Source organism: Botryllus schlosseri, chromosome 14 (assembly GCF_051294905.1).
Source record: "Botryllus schlosseri isolate E-star chromosome 14, Bs_hap1, whole genome shotgun sequence".
Taxonomy (NCBI): Eukaryota; Metazoa; Chordata; class Ascidiacea; order Stolidobranchia; family Styelidae; genus Botryllus; species Botryllus schlosseri.
The window spans coordinates 25,469,515-25,493,272 of NC_137249.1; the positions used below are offsets into that span (position 1 = coordinate 25,469,515).

Sequence of the window (23,758 nt, forward strand, 5' to 3'; positions counted from 1 at the left end):
ATTCGTTGGCATGGCATGGACCCCTTGAAACTAAAGCCCATCGACCCACAGGAGGCCAGTAGCCTATGGAATAGATGTCCATTATGTCTGTTCAAGAAATAACCGTTTTGCTAATTCCACTGCATCTGCATGGCTATGCGATATAATCTAATGTGCTTGAATCTGTGATTATTTTTTCGGCGACCTAAAATTTTGACAAGTCAGGAAAATGCGAAAAACCTGGCCTAACTTTAGTCAATGTTGAGATTGCCAATTTGAGGCAGACGCATAGATAACAGTATACCCTGTATTCTAATCTGTTATTCAGCGATATTCCTAGACTTGAACTTACTGTTATACAAGATGGATGAAATGCAGAAGAAAATACATTTACGAGATGAACAAATTGCGAGCATGGAGGTCGACATACAAGATCTCAAAATGATAGCTTCTGTTTCTGAAAACACCAAGCAAGAAGCGATAGACAATCTGACACAACGGCACCAAGAGGAGTTGGAGTCATTGCGAAAGGCCATGGAAGGTGAACTTTTCATTCATTTTACTCGAGACTTGACCTCGTAGGCAGACTTGTATAAACTACTAGAATTTTTAAATACGCATGTAGAACTAGAGCTACTCACTTAACACAAAACTCGCAACTACAACTATAACGGCCTTTTAAAATCCGCAACTAGGTAACTTATCACTAGGACAATTTTATTTTCACCTAAAAACGTACAATTTTTATCAAAAAAATCACAACTTTGACATTTTTTGAACTTGGAAAACTAAATTTTGACCTCGTGTATGTAAATTAGGTGTTTTATCACATAATGTTAGAATTGTACTACTTATCTTCATTTCTGGTTGGAACTGTCTGTCCTTGCGAAGTAGTCTGGCTTGAAAACACTTTTTTGTCTGATAAATTTTTACATGAAAAAAAATTCATTAAATCTGGACCGATGAAGAATTCCAGTCTTAGTTACATCCCACATTGCGGTAGAAATAATTTAAATTTGTTATAGTACAACAAAAGATACTTTCCTACATTCTCAGGTAGAAAGTGTCTCTGTCCTTACTAAGTAGCTAAAGCCAATAATGGAGAAAGAACGTTCAACAGCACCAGTTGTCGTCTGACAACACTCAAGTTGTGCGTACACTGCTGGTGACAAATCGTGTTGCTTCATTCTGACAATGTTGTCTAGACATCACAATTTTTCATCATGCGTATCTTGATAGAAGAACCCATATACCCACGCAGTCTTGCTTCAGTTAGGATATAACTGATAACACGAATTACTGAATTGCAAATGAGCTAAAAATATTGAAGATATAATCGGGATTTCCAAAGGACGAGGTTTCTAGAATGACCAAATACACCTTGCCTATTTATCCTGGTATATATAAATTGAAATGGATAATATATTGTGATTGATGTTGAAATATATACCTGAATATTTTCACCTGGCACTGGTCAGGGTTAATCATCAGCAACTAGTAGAGTATTGGAATGAACATTGTATAAATGTATATCAACAATCTTGTCACCAAACATGACTTGTCACCGGCATGAAATTTCGGATAAGCGACGCAAAGAGATGCTTAAGCTCAATGTAGGCTAACTATTTTTAGATTATATTTCTACAGCCCCACACCAACTCTTTCTATTGGAACAAACGTGGTTGGTGTAATTTGATATAAAATAACTTGATTACCAGTGAACTCGGCCCTCTGTGAATTCGGCCTCACAAACTCGACCCTCGGAGAATTCGGCCCTCGGTGAACTCGGCTCTCGGTGAATTTGGCCCTAGGGAAATTTTGTATTAAAGCATATTAACAACTATTAACACGAATTAATAAACTATTAATATTATTGATTGGTCAATCTTAGACAGGGAAGAATCCCGTGCCGTGGTAGATCTCGCAGTGCGAGAGCCTGATATTGAAGACTCCACCACGCACGCTACCGGTTCACCGTGATTGGTAACTGGAATTAATCGAATGTAAACATGGAATGCCAACGACCGATTTTGCAGCTTCGCTGAGGGTATATTCGGAATTATTTTGCGGCAGCGACTGTATGATTTCTGGCAGTTATCTTCCAGAGGGCAGAATTTACTGAATCTGGCCTTGACCAAAAGCTACTGTCGCACTAATTCCGGAAATATAAATGAAATGGTTGGGGGATATTTATGTCAGGGCACCCTAATCTTGGGATACCCTACCAACCCTAATATCCTCCCCCCATCAACTCTAATATTCCCCAACCCTAATATCCTCCCTCCCCAACTCTAATATTCCCCTCCCCCAACCCTAATGTCCCTCCTCCCCTAACCCTAATATTGGGATACCTTAACCCCAACTTGGACCCTAACCCACCACCACCAACCCTAATATCTCCCACCCCCAACCCTAATATCCCTTTCCGCCAACCCTAATGTCCCCCTCCCCCAACCCTAATATCCTGCCTACCCAACCCTAATGCCCCACCCCCAACCTACAGATGCAATAACGAGCAGACCACGCGTGGTTGATATGTGAGCGTCGCGTTATCTCCCGCGCTTATGCAATCCGTGATCACGTGATCTAATCACGCCGTGATTGCCTGATCTACGCATGCCCTGACCTCCGTACAATATTGGCAAATCACTTGATAATAATATTATTAGTTTAATAGTTCGTATTAATAGTTGTTGATACGCTTTAATACAATATTTCCTAAGGGCGTTATTCACCGCGGGCCGAATTCACCGAGGGCCGAGTTCACTGCAGTGTTGGGATCAAGTCACCACCTTCGAGTCACGAGTCATTGCACATTTTGACTCGAGTCAAGTCAAGTCAATCGATTTTCGAAGGTGACTCGAGTCAAGTCAAGTCACTCGATTTTTGAAGGTGACTCGAGTCAAGTCGAGTCAAGTCAAGTCAAGTCACGAGTCAAGTCACAATTCAAGTCAAGTTGCCTTTTCGAAGTATGAGGCATGGTTACGTCATTGCATTCTGCTATAGCTGTCTAAAATACAGACTGAGTGGTCATTGATTTTGAACCGATGAACTAATATAAAGTTAAATGTACACGCAAGAAGGCGCTGTATGGCTCACATATACGTATGACTGCTAAACCACGTAAGTAATTGCATAGCCTCAGTTTATAGTTACCGGTCAAAATTGAGAATAGCGAAACGAATTGATAAGATGCAATACATTACACATATACAAATTGATATGATGCAATTCGAGCCTGCGCCAATGGTTGAGGTCTACATAAATTATATTCGATTTCAATAAAACAAGAGTTTCGGTTAAGGTATGAACGGAGAACAGAAATATACATTTTGCTGTTTAATTACTTTACTATTTACGACAACGTAAGCTGTAAGCTTCGATCACGTCAATTTATTAGTGAGAGAACAATGGGGGCTCAGTAAAACGTATGATCATTGATTAATTGGTTGCTTTCACGGGTTCACCAGCGTTTCGCGAACAATCCGAACAAATGCAAGATACAATGATTTTTATCGACACCGATAACTTGATGACTTGAAATTGACTCGTGAATTTTGCTCCGAGTCACGAGTCAATCCTCATTTCTGATACGCCGAGTCAAGTCAAGTCAAGTCATTTTAGCAAAGTGACTCGAGTCAAGTCAAGTCATACGAAAAAGGTGACTCGAGTCTGACTCGAGTCAAGTCATGACTCGAGTCATCCCAACACTGGTTCACTGAGGGCCGAGTTTGTGTGGACGAATTCACCGAGGGCCGAGTTCACTGGCAACCAATAAATTGAGTAAATTAATGTCAGGGGCGTAGACAGGTGGGGTAATCGGTGTCCAATATCCCCTCCCCCCCCCCATCCCCGTTCCCAAGCTCAATTCTCCCTCCTCGAATCCAAAATGTAGCTCTCTGTTATTATCTTAGTGTAATTACTCAATGCTCATTCATGATTAGATACCCAATGAGCGTTTTCACAGAACAATAAATGCGACGATATCCCTCTTTCTCCTATTCCACTCTCGTCTGTGACAGGGGGAGTAATTAGCGTATCATGTTACATTGCCACTGGAATATCTCGCCATTGCGTGTTCAACTGTTCAAATAAGCAGGCTTGTATCATTCCAGATAGTAGATCCCTACACTACCAAAACAGATTGTACAATCAAATGTCACAAGCTCAAGCGTTAATTTGTCTTTACCATCTCCACACACCAAAAATACTACACCATCTTAGCAGACAGTAGATATCACATTGATTTACAACAAAAAAATTAATCCAGATCATGTGCAGAAACAGGCTGAACAATTGTTTGTAGAGCTTCTTGGAGGTACATAACTTGAATATACAATTAATATACAAACAATTAAATAGTATATTCATATTGAAATAAACCCAAATATTTTCGGCTGACACTGGTGACGTCAAATTTTATGATACAATTGTTGATATACAATGTTCTCTCCAATTCTCTGCTAGTTGCTGACGATTACCCATGATGAGTGTCAGCCAAAAATATTCGGGTTTATTTCAATATGAATATACTATACAATTGTTTGTATCAAACGGCAACAGACCATACTTCATTTGCGTATCTTCACTGTTAGAGTGTTCGCATTTGAGCGCGAAATGGAGAGATCTCCAGCTGTGCTGCTGTAATATGATATGCGCGCATTTTCGTGATAACATCCTCCCTTTGGTAATCATGGTCAAGATACCTGCTGTCTCTCTTTATGCTGTTATCTTAGCTTAGGGGTTACAATGTTGTATTTAGTTGTACTTAGTTTTGTATATGCGAATGAAGAAGTCACAAACACGAGTCAGATTATCTGACCGTGGTAATATCTGCATTTGTGCATACATTTATCCTGATCAATCGGTTAGAACTGGGAACCCCCTCTCCCTTTAAAACCAACCCCCTTTTCTAAAAATACCCCCCGTTTTTTTTTTTCGGCTAGATACGCCCCTGATTAATGTCATTGGGTATATTATATGCTCGCTTTATATTTTATGACGATAGAAAAATAAGATCGCATGCATAGCAGTTTTACCGCTGCTCATGTAAATGATATCTGAATTCAGAATCACACAACGAGACCAGGACACAAATGATGCAAGAATTTGAGAGAGAACGTCGACGCTGGAGTATGAAATTTCAAAACACAAAGAAAAACGTTGAGGATTCCGAGAATGAAGGAACCGGCGGGGTAAAAGAGATGTCAAACGATTGTGACAAAGCAATTAGTTTCTCACGCTTGAAACATGAACATTAGTTTTTTTTCACAAGTTTTTGCTTCATTAACTTTGCCTCCATGGGTTGAAATACAGCCAAATTCTCAATATTCAACGTTTTTTAGACAATCCCAGGGTCCCCAGTTATATATACATATAGTTTTAATGAATCCAAAATTATCAAATAAAATAACCTTGTTTCTAGGGGCTAGAATTGAGCCAAATTTGATGTGTAGCGTTTTTTAGGCAACCTAACAGTTTATGGGGCACCTGGTAGAATTTGAAAAAAGAAAATATATTTTTGAACAACTCTAATGGTCATATTCTATCTTGTTAGCCCAGTGAAATGACAGTGCTAAGCTACGATGCAATGATGTTTGATGATGATGCAAAGACCGTTCCTTTGTTTCTGAGTTGTTTGAAACAAAATGCTCTAGGCCTGTGGTTCTCGACCTTTTCAGCTGAGAACATTTCAAAATGAAATTCAAGGACAGGTGAACTTCCATGATTCAAAGTCAACCCGAAATGGCCTACTACAAAAATGTGCAACTAAAACAAAAAATAGGTACCGTAAACCGGGGTAACTTTGGACGATTTTCAACAATTCCGCTTTGTATCTTGGAAATGCTAGGGTGTAGGGGAGGCAAGTTTTGTGTTTTCAGGGGTCATGGAGCAAAGATTAGGATTACCTAATCAGAAATCTTCATGCTCATAAATAAATACCTTATTTTTGTAAATTATCCGTGTCCAAAGTTACCCCTGCATGGGGGGTAACTTTGGACAATGTAGTTTTTTGTATGCCTTTACACTCTATTGTTTATGAAACCTCGTAAATGAGGCTTATTTGTTAAGAGTTTATGAGAGCAGTGGCTAAAACTGAAACAAAATAGTATGTCTGGCCTATTGCATAATTTTTACCTATTCCACCCCTCCCCCCCCAAAAAAAACAGAAAAATTAGCTAGTTTATGAAGGCTAATGCCCCCTTATTCATCCCTTATCTCAATTTTCCCTCATGCCTTCACCAATTGGAACTTATAAATAACATATAGTGATAAGGGGTATCCCACTGGCACTGTCAGCAATCGACAGCAAACATTAAGCATGATACCGTGATTTATTGCCGATTTCAAATATATTACTGTTCTTCAATAGGGCTGGGCAAAATCGAGTACCTGAGTGATTCGATTCTGAATCACGTATTATGCTTCGAGTCGAGTATTCGAGTATCACTTATTATGACGTCACAAAAAATGTAATATGTTAAAGTTCAAATATGTACCTTTTATGTCACCACAGTGAATATAATGCCTGTTATCCATCACATTAAAGATACTTCGGTGTTTTTTAAACCCTACCGATTTCATTGCACTTTGTTACAATGTTGTGGGAGGATCACGACTTCGGAAATGTTTTTCCAATAACGGTCGTAGCTTTGTACTATATGTTTCGTATGCTACGATACGGCCAATCAAGGTTTCAAGGCTTCAACGGTGGAAAATAGCATCGAAACCATAATTATAGCTGAAAAAATATCTTTCAGTGGCGATAAGCGTATAATTTTACTACTCGAAAAAATCGTCTTTTGCTACTCGACTCGAATCATTAAAATAATTACTCGATTCAGATTCGAGTACGGTACTCGAATCATTATGTCCAGCCCTATTCTTTAAAAGATACGCTTTCCCTTTCTTATATCCTCTGATGGATATATTTGTCGTAATTTACGAGATCCCATATTCATCAGGCGACGTGATAAGTTTATGAAGTAGCTTACACCCGATTACAATCTCTCAGCTCACTGCCTACCCATTTTTTCATATTTTCGTTTACTCTTAATTTATTAACGTTCTCATTCCATTTTAAAAAGCCATCAGGCCGGTCATAAGGAATATAGTTGACGATACACTTTGACACAGATGAAGCAGCCACTTTCCAGAGCTCTAAATATGACATTTTCCACTGTCCAAAGTTACCCCGTTCTGATAAAATTTGACGGGGTAACTTTGGACATCACATTTTCTTGTATTGATCTGAGGGTGAGCCCAGTAGATTTTTGCCATGGATTAAGACTACTTAGAGCAGTGGTTCCCAACGTGGGCGATATCGCCCCCCAGGGGGCGATTTGGCGACCTAGGGGGGCGAAAATGACGCGACCTAGGGGGGCGAAAATGACGAAGGGGGTGAAAATGGACAAAGGGGGCGATAGGGGGGCGATGACGCGTTAAAACGGCTATATTGGAGTCAAGTCGGAGAAAAGACCTTTTTTTTTTAGTCAACCCACGGAAATTTCGTTGCAAAAGTGCAAAATTCGACAGATGAGCTGAAAAGTTGACCTATTTTTTTTTTTTTTTAGTCAACCCGCCGATGATTACAGTTTGTATACCGATTTTTCGGTACACAAAATCTGGGGGGCGATGATCGGCGTCGAGCTTGAAAAGGGGGCGATGAGTCGAAAAAGGTTGGGAACCATTGACTTAGAGGTATCTGCTGCCAAGTTTTGAATCTATGAATCACATGCGATCTATGTTTGGTTATAAGAAGTTTGATGGCCATCAATTTTGTTGAAATTGACCCCCGCCATTAATTTATTTATGTTGGGTCAAGTTTATCTGGTAGTGAAATGAACCCACCTTTTATTGGGACTACTTGTGGTACTGTTGCCTCATGAAAAAGTATTGGACATCCAGCGGAAACCCTTTTCCACCAATAACCATTCAAATCTTTTACTGCTTAGTGTCCAAAGTTACCCTTAAGTCCAAAGTTACCCCGGTTTACGGTATTTGATTTCGTGAAAAGTCTGATTATTTCGCCTTCGTAGCTCACATGTGAGTGTCACCTGTATCACGGTAACTAAATAAATTATCGAAAATTGCATTTGTATTTGTCGCAAAAATGCATCCTGCAATTTCTAAATACCCATCTTCAATTACATGCTAAAAGAATGCGACCCATCTACAAACTCTGCTTTTGAAACTACTTACTTGACTACTTACAAAAACTTTTCATTTCAAATTCAAGTAGCTTTGACATTGGTTGGATATCGCTACTTTTACTTGTGATTGAGCAGAACTGAACAGTGTTGCTTGTAATAATTTCACTTGTGTAGCAGGACTAACAACTCCAATCACCTGGGCGTATGATAGTCTGAATGGGCCGCTGAATAGATTGTCTCCATTTATTTTTGAATTCATCCGGGTAAATCAGGGGTTCCCTTTGCTTCGCCATGGCCCCCGTTATTTGACATTAAAAACAATGGTTGATGCAGTAATTGGTTGTTAAAATGATATAAGACGTAACACACAATAAGTATTAGAGTACATTATTACCTATTACATATTCAGTGGATGTAAGTTTTTAGCTGACAATGTTAGGGAAGAAAGTAAACTCAAGATCGAGAAGTAGCTTATTGCCGTAACGGTACTAGTCTTTTTATTAAATTTCGATTCATTCCTTTTGTTAAAGTGGAGTTGACTTTGAGATGATGTTTTTTGAATTTTTTCCATGACTCCACAAAAAGGCTCATGGCTCTGTGACTGGGAACCGCTGATGTTAATTGATCGTATTTTCGCTCCATTCTAGACATCCAACGCTGCTCTACTTTCATCACAACCACAAGGAGATGAATTTCAACGATCGGCCATTGACAGGTGTGTTCATATGAACCTTCAGCACACACCGATACAATAACTTGATTGTGATTTTACAGCCGACTTAACAAGTCTGTTGAGGATCCACATCAAATATTACTCGACGGGAGCATATTGATAACAAATCCAGAAATTCAAGGTATGTCACGCTGAGAATTACCTTCAGATTTTCACCAAGTCAAATCAAGGTTTTTAAAATATTTTAACATTGCATTTAATGGACATTGAACTCGAAATATGATCTCTTTGCTTCCACATGATGCAACAGCAAGAGCTCTCAATGCCACTCGCAATACATATCTATTTACGCTGTAATCATACTGGTCGAGGTTCGGTTGTACACTGCCATTAGTGTACAAATGCCTTCTGATCTTACAACTCTAGGCTCAAATGGAAATTTTCAAGCAGCTATATTCAAATTGGCCCTTCATCAAATCAACCACAACACCGAATCAAGTCCCAGCCCCTAAAGAGATACTGAACCACTGGATATTATTGTAGTACCATATGTATTACAAAATACTACCATTTGACATCGAGAATAGCGAGGCTCAATCTTCGTCACATCGTTCTTGTGGGTTGAGCATTTGTTAAATGCACCTAGTTCGATTCACTTTTAGATCAGAATACATTTGTACAATGCCACACGCCGTTCCGTTACATACAACCAAACCGTGGCCAGTATGATGATTGAATGATTCTTCGGGTGAGCTTTTGTTGCAGTTTTGTTGAAATTGCGAAAAAATTTGCATTGGATTCCAACAACAGTTGCAATAGAAAGTTTCATTTAAGCAAAAGTTTTTTTCAAAATTACAGCGGTATGAGATACCCAAATGGCTCCGTTATGTTTATGTAACCCAGCAGTTTAAGATTTGGAGGGTGTCTGTTAGTTCTTTTTTTTCTTCGCTATTCAACTGATCATACGTATATTTTTATGATCTTTAGGTATGAAACCTGCATGAATCCACTCTCAGCATCGTTAGAGCTGTGAAATTTGGTACTTTTCCATTTCATGGACAGCCTTGGCGAGACCACCGAAAATTACTTGTCGACGGTAAACAGCTAGAAAATGCTGTAGTGCCGAAATAAATTCCACAAAAAGACAAACAGCCCAACACCCTAGGTACGCAAACTTGATCCAGGGCATCGCAATAAAACTCAGTGTTCACGACTTCAACAAAATCAATAGCCTGAAAAACGTGACCCAGTGAAAAATGTAATTTTTACCTTTCTTGACTGGACAATGGACATCCATGGAATGGAAAGGACCTCAAATTTAAACGAAAGGATCTCCAGCAGAGATGATTGCAAAATCAGGTCATTGATTACCACGTGCTCGTCAATCGTCGCCTGATTTATCGCGTCTCCAACAATCCTAGTTCCGCTGGCTCAAAGAATCGCGTCTGTAATATGCCCGGTGCCGGCGGTGTGCACTATTAGCATCAATGGCTTGCACAATCATGCATCTGCTTGCGTCGTGTGCACGATATCATCGCTGGCCTACACAATCGCATCTGCAATAGGCAGGGTTGCCATACCGTCCTTATTTCTAAGATTTGTCCTTACTTTGAAGGGCCACGTCTTAGAAAACTCAACTGTCCTTATTTCCAAGAAATGTCCTTATTTTAGACTCACATCCTTATTTTGTCTTACTTTCAACTACTACAGAACTTCGATCGTTTTCCTCTGGTATCTGTGTTGCATAATATTCTCAAATTATGCTTTTGCGTCGAGATTTCTTGACATCATAAATGAAAGGATCTCTTGTGACATACACACCACAAGATTTGACTTCCAAGTGGTGAGATAGCTATAGGGCAGTGAGTGGTGGTATAGCAGTTTCGTCTGTACCAAGCTACCGCAGCGGACGTCATTTTAGCATTAAACAGCAGTACCAGGTGCCTGCTGTTTGGTCTACAGCAGAATAAGCCCAAGCTGTGTGGAAGGCAGCATTTATTCCGTAGTGAAAAAAGGCGCTGTGCAGTCGACACATTATTTAAACAGTTAAAGCTATAAATCATTGATAAATGTATCTAAATTATGTTGCACTTGCGCATATAGTTTTAGCTAATAGTAAGGTGAAATCTGATTAGTTAAAATGAGCAGGTGTAAAAGTGTTTTTCGTGACGATTATGAGAGAGAATTCAAAGGTATCTAACGAAGCTTGAAGAGCGAGTGTTTTGCCATAGGACACTATGGTTTCGCGCAGTGCAATATCTGCAAATGTGACGTTAACCTGGAGGCCATAGGAGAGACCGCTATTTCAACTCACATTGGTACCCCAAAACAAAAGAAGTGTGTCATAATGATCAATTTGAGCCAGTCGATGCATACTTTTTCCACAAGTCGATCAGCACTAACGACCACAGATTACAAGGCAGCTGCTGCACGAGGGTACCTGGGCATTCCATACTGTCAAACACCAGCAATCATTCCTCGCCAACGATTTTATTATTATTATTATAATTAATGAGGAGTTTTAAGTGGCGCGTGTCGCCGTTTCCGGCCTCGTGCACCACGAACAAAATATGTAATCAAGGATCTAGTTTTCGTGCTCTGGGACATAGGGTTAAATTTCAAACTATATAAACTTACAAACTATATATACAAGTTACATGAAATAATAAACTCGGCGACCGGCGTAAATAATTGCGGCATAGTAAGTAAATTGGTTAAAGTAAACGGTGCATTGAGCGTAGTACATGCGTCGGCAAGAAATGTTCGGTGAAAGTCATATTTTTCGCAATGCAAGAGCTCGCCAACGATTGTACATCGCAATTGTTCAAAGCAATATTCCCCGCTTCCAACATCGCAAATAACTTTTTTTCGGCCAGGACCAAGACTATAAGCATTGTTACTGGAGTTCTTGCTCCATAAGTCAAAAAAGGATTTTGTCTAAACTTGGTGTACGGCCTTTCCCGTCTTGATTGACACCTCTAATCACAACGAGGTCAAGAAGTTTGGTTTATCACCCTATGGGGGGCCAATGACTAACGTTTTTTTGGGGGGAGGGCTGACGAAGTGCTGTTTTGGCCCTGAGTAAAGGTAAACCTAGACCTGAGCTGTCGTGAGAACTAGGAAGCACTTTCTAATAACAAGAAGTTGCTGAAGCTGATTGTTTCTGGCAAAAACTACGGAATTTGATATGCCCCGGCTCGTATAAATACAAAGTATGTACAAAAACGATTTTTCATGCTAAACTAATTTTTCGACTGTCCTTATTTTTGGGTCCATGTCGATGGCAACCCTGGCAATAGGCCTAATACGAAAGATATGTCATCGCTGCCTAACTTCATCGCTAGCCTATAGCCTAACTATCGCATCTTGGGCCTAGCATTGTTTGGCTTCTATCTCTCGATGGCTTGGAGACACTGCTGTCAGGTGTATGCTGATTAGCGATTTTGATTAAAGAGTGACTTCGCGAAACTGAAGGACATCGAATGTCCGCAAACATGTGTGACGCCTGAGTACATGCGGAATTGATTTCCGCTTATACTTAAACATAACAATCGGAAGATGTGCGTCAAGGTTCGAGTTATAAAAGAAGACAGGTTTGAAGCACCTGAAATCGGCGTCAATATAGCACATATTCCATAAAAACTCGGACATTTTGACTTGCGCAAATCGTCGCTGAGGCTACGTACGACACGTGGATAAGCACGCGTATTTAGTTGTGCCACATGTTGATACATGAGGGTAATTTATTTGTTCTCGATAGATCAGGGAGTCGCTAATTACCACCACTTCCGGACTCATCGACAAGCTTATTATGCGCGTATAATCGTCAACACGATGAGTTTGTATAATCGTCATTTAACCATAATGAATTGATGCTATATTAGTGAAATCGGAAAATGTCGAAACCCCGCCCTATTATTTTAAAACTCCCTACTTATTTTTCGGCTGGCTACGCGCCTGACCGCTTGGCAACAGTCTCAACGAAACTTGACCTCAAAAGACAAGACGCAACCTATGTGCTGTGTGTGCTTGGCCAAAAGCAAAGTCATACTTTTTTTGGCTGGGACTGTTGAACATCTAGATTGCAGTTGTCATAAATAACATTGAGATGCAGGCATGCAGCTAATCCATTGCTAACCCAATTCAATTGCTATACAGGGGTGACCCCCAATATATGCAAGTACCATATTTATTGATCGAATTCCTTCATTACATTTGAAAAAAGGTTGTGCTTCGCGTGACCAGGGCATGACTGCACACTGTACAGTTGCACACGAAGTTTTCATACCATAATTATTATCAATTTGAAAGCGTAGTCATATAAGTCTTGTTTTCAATGTCACCTAATTCGGTTCGTTCCTATCGAACGACTAAAAAAAGGCTATCAACATTCAAGTTGCCCGCGCAATGGTTCGTCAATCTCATGTGGCCCTTTGGCCGAAGCGGTTGGCCACTCCTCACATAGATAGAATTCGACATGATTTGCAAATTACAATTCTGTTGCACAGAGGAAGAAAGAAGCAATATGCATTTTCACGATGCAGTCACAAATTGATGCAATTTTTGGAATTATACCACGATATTGTGACAGAGCAAATATATCGTCTGGTTGCAAAATTGATGTAAATATAACCAAACGCTCCGTCCCGTCCCACTTGACAAAATTAAAAATATTTGTAGTGTAGCTTAGCTGCTAGGGTCGACCAAATGATTAGGAAAGACTGCAAGTCCTGGTCCTTGTTACTTGACTAAGTGCATGTAGACTAGACATATGCTATTTGACTACTTCCTAAAGTTTGTTTCTGACTAATGTCTATCAGTAGTGAGTGTGTGTGCAATTGTAATCAGTACGGTGTGTAATGTGAAAATTAGTAAGATGCGATGCATCTCTGTATTAGTTGCTGACTCATACACAAGAGCAACACTTTGAATGTTTTATCTACATTTTAATTATAAAGGATGGGAAATATGTCATGTTTTATTGATTCATTATTGGAGAGTCCATGTTATAAAACCTGATAAAATATGAAAAATGGAAGGATATTTAGAAAGGCAATCTTTTATGCATAGTGAATAATCAAAGCTGTGCTACAATGAAACAATTTAGCATGCCATCGTTAATCATATGTTTGCAATGTTTAATGGTTATATGATAGTCATATAACCGTCACTGTGGTAATTTTCGAAGTAAATTGGTAATACTTTTGGAGTCAGGGTTGGAGTCGGGTACGTTTAAAGACTCGGGAGTTGAAAATGAATTGAAAATGTGTGGAGTCTGAGTTGGAGTCGGTGGTAAAATATACCGACTCCACAGCCCTGACTCAATTACTCATCGTTGTATATATGAAACCAATCTTGGGATCACAATTCTTCTTCACAGATCTACATGATGTGCAGGCTGCTGGTAACGTCAACTTAAAACGTGGACAACAGATAGACTGTCTCCTAGAAACTGACCGTAAGGAGATGAGCGAAGAGCAATGGAGCAATATGCTCAGAGAAGTACTGAACTTATTACTGAACATGACATTCTGTGTCTTCGGAGTTCTTTGGCAAATGATAGCCCGTGTAACATGTTAACTGTGTGTCTCAGTGGTTTTCAAACTGTGGTAGTTTGCAATTCGAAAACTATGGGTCTTTTTTCACAAATAGAAGTAGCGATTTTAAGACAGGTCGGAAAGGTACTCAAGTTGTTCCAAAAAGGAGATTTGGTGGAGACTGCATTTTAGTAATACCTGCAATTTTCAAAAATAGATTCAGTTACAGCCCAATTCACCCAGTTGAAGAATTTTCGCTCATAAAAGTGATGGAAGTATCCCCAAACCACTGTCGACTATAGAAAATTGAAACTGTGGAAAGTAAAGTTGCGTTATAAAGAAGTGGAAGTAATCTGAAACAACCACTTGAGTAAGCAGTGCTAATAAGCAAAGTCTGGTTGAGGGTTAGGGTTAGGGTTAGGCAAATGTACTGCTTGTACCGCTTGTGCTTGTTATCAGCAATTGATGATTGAACATAACGGTTGTTCAAAAATACCTATTTTCAGCATGGCAGGGATTCTATTGTTAGGCCGCCTAAGAAAACGCTGCAAACCAAATTTGGCACAATCTCAACCAGTAGAAGCCGGCGTGGAGCCAATTTAAATTTGAAGATTCATTATAAAAAAGTTGAAAATTTGTTTTTCTGTCAACCCCATGAAAAATGTTGCAAATTTGATGCAGTTCCAACCGGTAGAAGCAAAGTTATTTCAGTTTTTCATTTATAATTCAGTAATTTCCCACCGTCAATGCGATTATTTCAAATCCAATAGTTCCAATTGCAATAACTTCGCTTCTACCGGTTGATTGTAAAATTTGAAATTTTTTTCAACTATTTTATTATAAATTCAGGCATTTCAAATCGCTCTACAGGGTGGAATGGAGCCATGTTTGGCGTGCAGAGTTTTTTAGGTAACCTAACAGCTTGATCAGTAAATATCCCTGCCAGAAAAAAAGGTATTCTGAACAGCCCTATTGAACATCTTGTTTCAATCTGCTTTTTGAAATAATTTGAGGACTTTTGAAATATGTCGCTTTTCACTTTTACTGCTGTTGAAACCATTCAATCACTGCGATTTTTTGCAGATCAACATCTTACGAAGTAAACTTGCTAATGTGAGCGCAGGTGAGAAATTGATATCGACGCCCAAGCAGAAACACGCCAATCTTTTTGAAGACGACGAAGAGATGACAGCCGAGGTAAAACTGCGCCAAATATTTTTTCAATTTGTAAGAATGCGACTGTGTAGCTTAGTGACAACATCAGTTTCAGCTGCAAAACAGACAGTTTGATAACAAGAAAATAGTGATTTGTATTGACTTGCTGTGATTTTTGACCAAACTAGGTTCACAGCCTTCCACAATAGAGAACAGTATCAAAACTATCAATCTTGCTCATAAATTCACTCAGCGGAGGGTTCATCGTTTCAGTTACTCATAAAGGTCATCCCTCTCTGCTGGATTCGAGTCCTTCTGCCCAGCCCTGCTGTTTTCATGACCTTTCATGCTTTTGCCAGGTCAGCTCGCTCATTGTTAAGTATAGCTTTTGTTTATGTCTGTCCACTGTGACTGTTCAAAAACAATTTTGACTCAGTTCCAACTTGTAGGACCATAGCTATATACTAAAAAAGTTTTGATTGATCTAATAAGAAACGTTAATTAAATTTTGCTGGCCACCCTATGTAATTGTTAGGCTGTTTAAAAAATTATTCACAACAAATTTGACTCTATTCCAACCAGAAGAAGCCAAGTTATTCGAGCGTCAAATTTTGGATTTGAAGAAAGTAGTATTTACGTTGGATTGTTCCTATACATGGTAGATCTATAATAAATATTTGGAGAAGTTTCCACCGTAAATACTATGATTGGAATTCCTAAATTCAAAAAATCAAAATTTGTTGCGAATGGTAGTTTCAGACAACTCAACTATTTCATAGGGTAGCCAGTAAAATTTTGAAAAGATTTTGAATTTATTTTTAGGGAATATATAGTTTTCATATTTCACTCAATTTGCTGCACTTTTCAGATCGAAAAACTAAAGAAAAGCCTCAAGGCTCTCGATATCGAGAACAAGGAGCTGAAATTGACGAATCAGTCTCTGGAAGACAGCATCAAATTCGCGGCGCAAGACGCGCAAAAACAATTCCACAATCTGTCGGAGAAATGTCGCGATTACGAAAAGCTCGTCACGGGATTACGAGAAGAACAAATGAAGGCCAGGGCGCAAGACGTTAATATTATGGTAAATTTCGATCAAATTTTTGAAGTGCGGTTTCTGTGACGTGATTGATTTTGTCGCAGTTAAACTTGAAAAAGCAAATTACAAAATATTTTGATGAACTGCAATCCTTCAAAAAAGAACGGGAGAGAATAACAGAATTGCAAGAAAAACATCATCGGATACTACTAAAGGAAGCGGCGCCAAAGTCAAAGGAGGTGTGAGCAATCTGTTTTTTTCATCTGCATCAGGGTCGGATTCGATTCACGATTTTCGGTGACTTGACTTGACTTGAGTCATTTTTTAAAATATAGAAGTGACTCGAAAGGGAGTCAGTTTGTGTGTTGGCTTTTACTCGATTCATTGCGCATGGCCTGACCAGGTTATTTGACACGAGACTCGCACGGCCAAGACTGACATTCTATTGCAACTCCAAAGAATAGGCTCTAGTAAATTTAACACGTCATTGATATTTCCTTTATCGGTGTTGGTATTTGAAAAAACAAGACGTGAATTTGGACAAGTGGGTAAAATCACCATGTTATGAGTGTGGGGCATTCCACATCACGATTTAAACTCTAAACCAGGTGTCGCCAATGCGCAACCCAGGATGCGTGCAACCTGTGACTTGATTTGAGATTTTGGAAGAAAGCTAAGAAAACCATTGAAATTGACTACAGTTTCAACATAATTGTTGTTGGTTTTACAAAATCAACCATCCTCCTGTGCCCAAAATCACTATTCGTCACTGGCTAAAACGACTGTGGGGATGACAACAGCATTCCATCGAGGGACAATCAGCTGATATGAATGGGCGTTGGGCATGGGCAATGGGCATGTTACCTTGCCGTGCAATGACCCAAACACTGCCAAGACGGAAACGCTTAGAAAACGGCTAAGGACAGTGGTTCTCAAACTGCGAGCACGCCCCCTTGTGGTTTAAATAAAGTTTAAAAATAATTTTAAAGAAACTTTTCGAGCTACAGAGCTTCAAAATACAATTGACTGATATATTCATAGTGAAATAAGTCCGAATATTTTGGGGTGACACAGGTAATCTTTGGAAATCTCTCCCAATTTCTGACGATTACCCACTGACAAGCGTCAGCCGAAAATATTCGGGTTCATTTCAATACGAATTACGAATATATCATGCAATTGTAGAACTTTTGTCAGTGCAATGATAATATTTTTAAACTTGGTAAATACTAATACCAGAACAAGCATTGCACCTGAGAAAGCTTTATTATCGAATAACAATCATTAAAATATTTACATTGTGGACAGTCATTAACTGGCGGTACGTTCCCCAGTTTGGTCATCGTTGGTACTGAACGTACTCGATAGTGCGCATAAGAAAACTTGAAGAGGTTCTCGGAGGTACAGAACTTCAGTATACAATTTAATAGTATATTCATATTGAAATGAACCCATATATTTTCGGCTGACACTCGTCAGGGGTAATCGTCAGCAACTAGTAGAGAATTCAAAAGAACATCGTATATCAACAATCATATCACAAAATATGACGTCACCAGCATGGAAGAGAGAGCGTTCAACGTACTATTTTTAGGTGGTACACGAACTTCTTACTATATACTATTCAATTGCATAAGAAAACTTGCAGTATTTTACTTGTTGTCACTTCTGGTCAGGCTCTGCACTCACTTTTTTCCGCTTGTCAAAAAGAACTCTCGCATGTACGGGCAGAGAAAGAAACGGTCGAGTCCAAACTGCGGAGCGAAGTCTATTTCATGGAGGAACGATTAAAAGCTGAACAGGTTTACTCTCGCTTTTCTGTCTTTTGAAATCGCATTCGGTCGACAAGTTTACGGACACCTGACTACTGGTTTTAGTTCTAGTTCTAGTTGTGTATTTTGAAAATTGACTAGTTCCAGTTGTAATTGAGAATTGTAAATAATTATTTAGTTACCGAACAACTAGAAAATACGTGTCGTTGTTTGGCGTCAGTCGTAATTACTGTGTTCTGTTGTGTGATGTTCTTCAGCGTTTGCTAGCTCAGAGTCATCACTACTAACAGTGGCGTACCCTGGGCTGGGTTTTAGGGGATTTATCTCCAATCTCTCTTGGCTCATTTGCAATTCAGTTGCAATTTTCAAAATATACAACTAGAACTGGAACCATGCCGAAATGATTGGTTTGTTGAGCGTCAATTGGCTAGATTGATATTTTGTACAAGTCTGATTAAGATTGTGTGCCGTTCCTAAAAAGGTTGACAAGCCCTGCTGTAAAATGCTAGCTCCCATAAAGTGCCTATGCTGGGTTCTTTTCAGTCTTCAAAGTCCCAAATGGAAAGCTCACTGGCGTCGGAACTTCATGATGCTCGTGGTGAGATTTTGAATCTAAAGTCAGCCAAGGACAGACTCGAAACTACGTTGAAGAGAAACTCCGATCTTGAGGTGATTGGTATTTTTTTAAGTTATGTTCTAGTCAGATCATATCTTCTCTCGATTATTCAGAAGTGTGTTAATACCTCAATTCTGGAATTGCAGCATTTTGTGATGTAGGGGAGAGGAGGCCAAGATGAGACACTTTTCTGATAATTCAAGGCCACTCAAAGAATAATGCCTTCTGAGGATTAATTTTGGTACCAATGGAAAGCCTGTGATCTCTACTTTCTATGACGATGGCTTGAGTTCTAGTGAATAACATACTGATGGATTTCTTGGCCTTCAAAAATCCTTGCTCAAATGTCTCAACTTACCCCCAGGTGAGGGTAAGATGAGACACACTGTGTTTAAGATGAGACACCAAGCAATTCATGCTCATTACACCACCAATTCACCCCAAATGATGAATCAACCAGCAACATCGTGAATAAAATATAATAATCATGAAATAATTCATTTTTAAAAAGAATTGGTACATCATATACAAATATAAGTGACATCGAAAACAAGATCCAGCAACAATAAGAGTTTCGTTATTATTTTGTCTTGTAATATCACATCTGGTAAACTACTAGATAAATAATACATTTTGTGTGCCTTCAACAGTAAATTTTTAATCTTCCGAGGCCTTCAATAGAAAAGCCCTCTGATACCCATGTCTCATCTTACCCCCATGATTTTGTCTCATCTTACCCCCACACCTAAATTAACATATAAATTCGTATAAAAACATTTCTGTCCGTTACTTTTCAGAGGTAAGCGCATGATTACACTGCTAATATTGCTCTCAACCAGCTCCAGTATTCTTGTTTTATAATATTAAGTACTAGGATAGGTATGCCCTTACAAACACGAATTCACATAACTGACATAGGCTATGAAAATATAGTTTTTGGCATTTTTCTTCCCAACCTCAAATCTGTTTGCCTTGTTAATATGGTAGGACTTGGCATTGTGGGAACAACATAGTTGAAGGAATCTGTCCATAAGAAAATTTTTCTGTGAAAAAATTGCATGTCTCATCTTGCCCCGTGTCTCATCTTGGCCTCCTCTCCCCTATATATATCATCCGACATGTTTGGTAGAGGTAGTTGCTAACTAATCTTGGGCCTACCCTACAATACAACCATGGATTAGAAATAATTTTTCCAGACGCAGGGTATCACCGCTCTGTATCAGACCGGTGCATTTTACATTTTTTGGACCTGACCGCGAGCTTGAAATTCTGAAAATAAAACCTATTCTGCTAAAACGTGGACTGTGTATATAAACCGGAAATGAGTTCTATTTTTAGTTTTAGGTGCGCATTTTGAAAAGTGAATAGTTGTGGTTCCATTTGCGCATTTTGAAAATCCACAACTTTGCACAAGTCTGTTTGGTGTTCTTGTCGCGTCATCTATATATATATATCGACTTTCAATTAAATAATTAAATAAAAGGGCAAAAGAAAACAGGAAACAAAAGAACATCAAGATAATCCGTTTTGGTCCCTTGTTAAGCGCCTCCAGCGTGGGCGGTCGTGGGCGTCTTCGAGCGAAAGCCCGCGTTGCGCTAGCTCGGTCTCTATTGTCGAGCGCCATGTGGTTCTATTCCAGCCACCTCTGCGCCATGCGTCATCTAATTTCGACATTTCTTTCAGAGAGACTTGGAGAAAACAAAGTCTTCGTACGAAGCTCTCCGGGCAAAATCCGATGAAATCATTCAAGGTTTGAGAAAGAAGCAATTCACAGAAATGAAGGCTCGGGTGTGACACTGCCAAATAGTATGCCGCTTTTTGAGTTGCTGTAAATCTTTCCATACTCAGGAAGAAGCAGAACGGACACTTGCGGATACGAAACATAAATTGAGATCGTTGCACGGGGCTTTGGAGACCAGCGAACAAGTTCAGAGAGATTTTGTACGACTATCGCAGTCGCTACAGGCATGTATTCTTCTTTTTTAAACAGTGCAGGCTCTAGTGAGGATTAAGATTGAACAAAATTCAGTAGCAGGGGGATTCGATTCAGCATCGAGTATTAGGCTTCGACCATCCCTCAGTACTTGGATCATTGTGCCCAGCCCAGCACTAGTAATGGTTAATGAGATAATAATTAATAAAAAGAATAGTTTATACTGACTGAGATGTGTGCAATGATGTGAATTGTATGCGTATTTTTCACACAAGTAATGAATTGACACCTTAAACACGTGCAAAACGAATTTGAAATGACATGAAACATGAGCGTTTCGCGGAGGTGGTCTTCACCTAGTTGAAGTAATGCTGTAAAGTACAAGTAGGAGTAGGAGTAGCCATTTGAACACATGTCGGAATTATTTCAATTGCAAACAAAAAATGAAGGTGGTGTTGTGGTTTTACTATAGTTTAATTACTCTAGAAACAAGTAAGTCGCATCGAAACCCAATTCGAGAAGACAAAAGGTGCACATTGAGTTCAGTGTTTTATGGAAAAATGGAACAATAAGTAGTTATTATTCACAGAAGCGAAAACGCCAATGCGAAAACGTTATATGCAGTTAACATGGGAGTTACACAATAACTTTCAAACGTCTGTGGTCTCACTGCTGTGTTACTTAAACTCAAAAGTCCCCGGAATCCACCAAATCGCGATTTCAATGTTCCGCGTTTACAGTTGAATATCTTGTATTCCTCACAACACACACGTGGACGTGGCTAACGCCTTATTACGACCAAAGCAAAGGCAGCATAGAAATATGCCGACTTATATCGTCGTTACCACCACTGTTTTAACAGCTCATAAATGTATTCAACTGCCCAATCATCGTATATTAACAAATTCCATTGTTTTTGAATAAAACCTATATGGTCCGGGATATGATGTTTGTTAATATATGCTTGATAATAAAGTATTCAATTGAAAGGCAGGGGGGTACAGTGTACGCCGAGTTTCGCACTACAAAGTATTGCAGCGGCAATTTAGGAAAACCATAAGTTATATGATAAAGAAAATTATTGCTTTGCAAGTGGACGACGGACGTAAAATAAGGTGTGAAAGCAACCATTATGATGCTAGAATTATAGGTACTAAATTCGCAAGAACTTGGAAATTGAATTGTAATTCAATTGTGAATTGGAAAGATATCCAACAAAAATCAAGTTCAGTTTGACTGAAACCAGAGTTCGATCTCATAAGCACAAGAACAGATAATGTCTGTTCTGCAAGCATGGCTCGTTTTGCACATTCCAGATCTCCTGTAGTAGTTTCAGGTGTTGACTAAACTGAGTTTGAATTAAAATTAGTATGAGAGCAAACAAATATTTCAAAAATTAGATTAGCGGCATTTTGCCTGTAGAATTATCTAAGATGACCTAATTGTCCAAGCCTGCTGCTGACACACCTCAATTGCTTCAGGTCGAACTGGAACAAGTGAAACAGCAGCGTGAAATGGAACGCAAAAGCGACGCCGGCACTGTAGACTCAACGGAAGCTTTGCATACTCCCGCCAATTTGGACGGGGGGACCTCCGATGTTCCCCCCGTGCAAAGAGATCGGGCCGTTTCCGCTGCAGACTCTGAAACGAAAAATCTGCCAGAATCTTGAGCACGTATTCGCGAACAAGTTCTTTCTGTGGTTTGCCCACTTGTCATGTAGGAATTACGTGTGATCGCCGTCTATCGGGTCGAAGATGGCAATTAGAGTGCTTATTAGGTCTGGGCAAAAGTATTACTGGTTTTGATGTCATAACAGTGTGAATGATGCAGAAATTTCATATGTACTTTTTTTTCGCGACCAGAAAGAATATAATGACACTTCTACGTCATAATAAAGATGATTTCGTATTTTTTCGACCATACCTATTTCGTTGCACTTTGTGACAATGCTGTGGGTTGATCGCGATTCTCCAGATATGTCATTTCCATTAAAGTGTGTGGCTTTGTATCGCATGTTTCATATGCTGCGATACAACCAATCACAACTTACAACCTTCCACGGCGGAAAATAGTATCACACCTATTGTTATCGTTGATAAATGAAATTCTAGTGGCGAGGAGCGTATCATTCAAGTCCTCTGAAACAACCATCTCTCACTTGTCGACTTGAAAATCATGGGAATGAATACTCGATTTAGATCATTGTCCCCATCCCTAGCACTAATAGGTAGCGGTGGTGAGCAATGAAGCGCTTCTACTTTTCGAAGCACTGCAAGTAGGTTTAGCCAGCTCGCCAGTTTAGTTTTCAGCTTTTCGCTGCAATAGACCTAGAATATTTACTTTTTTATATACCCAGAAATATCAACTTCTACTTGTATTGTATTAACGTTACTTCAACATGACTACGTTGGCCACCTCTGCATACTGATCAGAATCTATCTTGTTCTGTGCTAATATTATGAGATAGGACACATAAACTCTTCTTCGAGATGTGTGGTCTTTTACTCGGTGGGAGAGGAGGGTGAGTTGAGATTATTCAATTTATCCTTGAAAAACACTGCACGCTTGCGATACAGATAGGATGGTTTATTCATAAAAATTTACTTCGCGATATTATAGTGACGGTAGGCAATAGGCATTTATATAACGCGGGGAAGATAGCTCTGTGTCGGTGGTGGCAATAAGCGCCTACCGATGGATGCCAGTTTGAGAGACTGCAGCCGCAACTGGTCGTTCATCATCCTCCTTTCTGTTCATTACCTCGCATTGTCTGTGTCATGTTCAGATGGGAATATAATTTTTCGATTATTATAAATGTTGGTGGTAATATATACACATAAATCAGTTCTACCGGTAAATGGGTTCCGGTGGCCTTGGAGATGACAAAAATCTGACACAAA

General features: G+C 39.4%; 2 protein-coding genes and 1 long non-coding RNA gene across 5 annotated transcripts in view; 2 read left to right on the forward strand and 1 right to left on the reverse strand.

The window, feature by feature from the left end:
• LOC145455459 (rab GTPase-binding effector protein 1-like) lies at positions 1-23,348 on the forward strand. 3 transcript variants are annotated; one of them, XM_080333439.1, is made up of 14 exons: positions 378-520; positions 5,050-5,174; positions 7,554-7,680; positions 8,780-8,847; positions 8,907-8,986; positions 14,186-14,307; positions 15,426-15,539; positions 16,366-16,581; positions 16,641-16,775; positions 18,213-18,338; positions 18,852-18,977; positions 20,608-20,712; positions 20,773-20,889; positions 22,339-23,348. In XM_080333439.1, exons 2-14 carry the CDS (start codon positions 5,158-5,160, stop codon positions 22,525-22,527), a joined length of 1,542 nt encoding a protein of 513 aa, XP_080189565.1. In that variant the 5' UTR covers positions 378-520; positions 5,050-5,157; the 3' UTR covers positions 22,528-23,348. The 3 variants fall into 3 exon arrangements, 2 of the variants coding, with proteins under 2 accessions (XP_080189564.1, XP_080189565.1); XR_013920338.1 differs by lacking the exon at positions 7,554-7,680 and having other exon boundaries at positions 1-520; positions 20,777-20,889; positions 22,339-22,476; XM_080333438.1 differs by lacking the exon at positions 7,554-7,680 and having other exon boundaries at positions 2-520.
• The window catches only part of LOC145455468 (uncharacterized), a 175,944-nt gene that overhangs the window by 134,786 nt on the left and 17,400 nt on the right, over positions 1-23,758 (forward strand). The gene's annotated exons all lie outside the window — the stretch shown is intronic.
• Positions 1-23,758, reverse strand: part of LOC145455462 (uncharacterized) — a 126,391-nt gene that overhangs the window by 54,969 nt on the left and 47,664 nt on the right. The window lies entirely within an intron of this gene.